We start from the raw sequence: 4,849 nt of genomic DNA on the forward strand, positions 1-4,849 counted from the left end.
TACCGGTAGATACAGATTTATTTGTGTTATATATATTTTCTTTTATTATAACTTAATTTGACTTTGTCCAAGGTCTCTTCTATCTTTCAGTGTAGAGGAAATATCAGTGAAATTCACTTCACGTAGCTCATTTCCCATCTGAAAGCAGAGTGACAATGCTTGCTTTTGATCACTTTACATTCAGGTATGCACGTGATTGGTACAGCACCTTAGAATAGTGAAGGAGCTGTCTCCTCCGTGACCCAATACCAGCAGAGATAGCAAAACAATTCTCGATAAGTTTGTTTTACTGTACACGGTTGGAATAGAATGGAAACTCATTAAAATAATTCGTCAGTATAGATTTTCGGTGTTCTATCAAGTGCTGAATCTTTTTGGACTTTGTGTCTTCGTATTCACTTTTCACGAATTCCTTGATCTACATCACAAATCAATTTTATTATTATACACATTTAGTTATACGTTATAACAGAGTCTGATATAAAATATTTTTCTATAAATAATTTTTTTTAGCAAAACCAGGATTTGTGGATATGTTAAAAACGTAATATAAAATAAAATTAACTGTATGCTAGTTCTCTTGTTGTTGTGTTTAATCTTGTGCATTAAGCACGACAGACCAGTTTGTATGATTTTTATGTTTGCTATGGTGCGTTATTTCGTGCTCGTTTCCTTGCATGCATCAAACGGTGAGTCGGAAAGGATCACAGCATAAATAATAATTTTTATACCAAAATTTAGACTTTATACATTATTAATGAGAAGATAGAAGTAAATAAATTTAATTATAAAGAAATAAAAATATGATAAGATAATTTACCTTGTCCAATCGTTCACGAGAATGAACGCTGTGGATAATAAACATTAGTAGTTTTTCCGACTTATCGATATTCCTATAAAAGAGATTAAAAAGTTTATAATTAGTAGGTAAGAACACAATACGTATAATTAGTGAAAGAAATTAATACTTTGGGGTTATTTCTTCTAAATTTGCTAACATATAGTCCAGTACTGCGTCGTTATCTGAATGTTTATCAACAATATTTGTAATAATGTCATAGTAATCGTCGGCGGAGTAATTTGAAACACTTGTATTTATAAAATTGATTATTATATCAGGATTTTCAGAACATGTCAAGTATTCTAATATCTCTCTCTCTCTCTCTCTCTCTAAATCTTGATTTGTTAAATATACATCCATTAATTTATTCCAAGTAGACACGTTGGCTCCCTTTATACCATTACAATACATCCATTCTGTTAAGTCTGAGGGTACTCTATATAAATAATAAAAAAATTATTTTGTGATTTTTCCTCTGTATATTATGAAATAATTTATCACTATTTTGTGCCATGTATTGCAAGTTTGTGTGATTACAATAAAATTACTTGTGTGTTCCAGTATCTGCAAGAAATTTGTTTAATTTAACAGAGGCCATTCTTTTGCACTCAGAATGTCCAAAATTACATGCCCATTCTAGAATGTTGGATCTCTTAAGTTTTGTAAGATCATCCTCGATAGGATCTCCTTCATATCCTACGTTTTTAATAAGTTCATCCAAAATGTGCAGTACATATTGCTACATGTGTAAATAAAAAATTAATTTGATGATCCTCCTGCTCTGTTTCATTTTTAAATATGCGTGTTTCTATTAATTAATTATAATATCGCTTACCTTGAAGTAATCCAGTTCTGGATATTGATAAAATTCCCGTGTGAGGTCTAATACATTGAACATAGGGTATAACCCTACAATATCTGTTTCCCGAGACAGGTAATTTGCGAGATCCTTAAACATCTCAATATCGAGATGCTGTGTTATCATAAGATGAAATGCATCATCAATGATTTGAGCTCGATTAAGCACGTGTATTTTTGTATAATTGTCAGAATTGAGATAACTCACAATTTTTCGCCAGTTCGTATCGTCGTAATTAACGCGATAGTATCCTGTTGAAAAATTAATTAGCTTTGTAAGTCTGTACACCTTAAATGTTTTTTCAGATTTGGAAGAAATGTAGTTAAATATTTTTCTCACATGTTCAAGTTCTATACCAAAATTGCTATTATGGATCGTTAGTTATAATGTAAATTATAACTAAGGGTTTTTGAATATTTTTCACTAATATTTTACTAATATTACGATACAAAAAATGAATTTTTTCGATTTGAATTAAATTACTGTTATATGTGAAGTACATTTACCCATTTGTTGTACATTGACTATAACCCAATCATCTGGGTCGATGCCATCAATACTTATATTTTTATCTTGTGGTCTCAGCCAATGTGTGGGCAGAGTATTGGAAAAGTCGGGATTCGTTTGCGTAGCAAAACTTAAAGGTATCCACCATTTATCCCTGTCGATATTTTCGTTTTTTGGACGAAAATGTTCTTGCGTTAGTATTGTTTCGCCGGTGTCATAATTTCGGGTCACGCGTACCAGAGGATAATGTCTTTGTTTTAACCAGGTGTCCATTACTTCTTTCAATTTGTAAGCATTATGTGGAACATTTGATTCATCAAGGGCTGCTTGCAGGGCGTTCCACAAGTCGTCGGAAGTAGCCGAACTAAACTGACTGTAAAATGTAAAATGAACGGCGGAGATCATATATGTAGATATATGTGTACTAAATAACAATGTAATTATATTAGTAGATTAATATCTCATTAGTTTCATGTTTCCAAATTGTAAAAAGGCAAAATTTAAACTTTAATATACTAGGTATTATGATTAAAAAATTAAATATAATGTTATCACATTGAATGCTTCTGTAATAGAACGAAATATGTTACTTACTGTTTGTGTAAATATTGAATTAAACCGTTCCGAAATACCTCAGGGGTAATAGTATGCTGTAACATGCGCAGTATAGCAGGTGCTGCGATAATTAACATCGTAAAACGTGACTAATATGTTGAAATAATACAATACCACCATAAGCTTGCAAACGTAACGTGATAGCAAAACATTATTTTTACAATTTAAAGTAGGTGGCATATTTTTCTACATTCTTAGGATACAAACTTAATATAGATATAAACAAATAAACATATAAATTCTCTTTTCGTTGTTATCCCTTCCTTTCTTCTAGATTATATTACATAAGTTTGGAAACTCGGGGAGTCATTTACGTTTACTTCATCTCACCTTTACCATAACTGGCACCAGAGAAAAGTGATTGAATTTCGTTAGGAGTGTTAGCTTCGAATGTAATAGGCTTCATATACTTAGCAATGTCAATATGAAGAGCTGTATGTTGAGTTTTGATAACAAAGAAGTCCATTGTTCGCCATTCTTTGAAAATCTGGAAGCGTAAAGAACTCTGTAGAAAGTTTTAATAAAATAAAATAAATATTAACAGAACATTATTATCACTAATAAAACACAATGTAAATATTATATTTTTCATTTAACTAGTAATTATTTAATCTATAACTGACGGTAGTTCTTTTGGTACAAAATATCAGAAGTGATTTATTTGTGTTTGTATATTTTTATATTTTGCAATTGAATATAGGTATATGATATTTCAATCTATATTGTTTGCTTTACTCTAATCAATCACTCGAATGACGATTCGTTCAAATGCATGTGGATATATTTGTTACAATGTTTAAATCAACCTCATTGAGAATATATTCTTCGAAAAATGATGCAAATCCTTCGTTTAGCCACACGTGAGACCACCATAACGGGCTAACTAAATTTCCAAACCATTGATGCGCCATTTCATGTGCTGCTGTCACTGCTACATTTTGTTTATGACTCAGCGAATGTTTCTCTTCATTGTATGCAAAGTCCTTTTCACTAAAAATTATTATATAGCGTAGTTACACACCTTTTATTTTTGTAAAAATTAATACTATAAAATGTTTACATATTATAACTTTGTAAAGCAAATTGTTTTAGGGTTTTGATAATTTGCAGTTTATGATTACAGCATTTTTTCCCTATTTTTTTTCACTTTCAAATATGTAACTCTATTATATTTTTATTCCGTGTTAGATATTTTATATCTTTTTTATTATTGCTTAATAATTTTACTTTAAATTCAGATGCAAATTGACGGAAAATATTTAAATCTATTTAAATTTATTTAGAAAAATAAAGTTTAAACATAGAAAATAGTTGATTCGAATAATCCTATTTTCTTATATAGAATTTTTATAACTTTATAATATTAAGCAGCAATAAACATGCAATAATCTGGTAAGATATATAAGTGATTCTGTTAATATTTTTCTTAAATTACGTTGCATTACCGATAAATAATGAGTCCCCAATTTTCCATGGCGCCAGCTGTCAGCTCTAGAACTGCTAAATGATCCACTTTCGGGACTTGATAGGTGCTATTAGTATATTCTATCAATATTTCTCTAGACTTTTGAGCGACCTCCTGTGCAAATTTTGAATACGGTGCCAATGCTGCTCTGCACCACATGTTGAGCGTTTCATCTGCGTTAGGAACTCGAACATAATCGGACACTACAAATGCTACGAGATAGGTGGACATGACGGGAGTGGTGTCAAAGTGTGTCCATATCATATCATCTTCGTCGTTCGATTGATCCCGTATCGGCATATTTGACACAGCTGTGTAGTTTCGACGATGTTTTATGGAGATATTGAAAGTGGCTTTTAATGCCGGCTCGTCCCAACATGGAAACGCCCGTCGCGCCCAAGTTGCCTCGAAATGCGTTGCGGCCAACCACCTATCACATTTCAATGTAACACGCTTTCAATAAATTCATCAGCCACTTCTAAAATGAATGAAAATTTTTGAAAATATGTACTTAAATGCAGTTTATGAATTACAGTATACATATGTGAACTATTACATTTCC

General features: G+C 31.2%; 1 protein-coding gene across 1 annotated transcript; it reads right to left on the reverse strand.

The window, feature by feature from the left end:
* Window positions 1–4,740, reverse strand: LOC105557443 (aminopeptidase N-like; the record flags this gene model as incomplete). The annotated part of the gene is made up of 10 exons (XM_012004687.1): window positions 1–418; window positions 821–893; window positions 969–1,277; window positions 1,390–1,580; window positions 1,677–1,951; window positions 2,207–2,580; window positions 2,802–2,883; window positions 3,153–3,309; window positions 3,629–3,812; window positions 4,268–4,740. Coding segments are annotated over 10 exons (2,250 nt in total), but the record flags the coding sequence as incomplete, so codon positions are not given.
* Window positions 4,741–4,849: the final 109 nt, after the last annotated feature.

The sequence above is a fragment of the Vollenhovia emeryi genome, unplaced genomic scaffold, assembly GCF_000949405.1.
Source record: "Vollenhovia emeryi isolate VEMERY1.0 unplaced genomic scaffold, V.emery_V1.0 DF939486.1, whole genome shotgun sequence".
NCBI lineage: Eukaryota > Metazoa > Arthropoda > Insecta > Hymenoptera > Formicidae > Vollenhovia > Vollenhovia emeryi.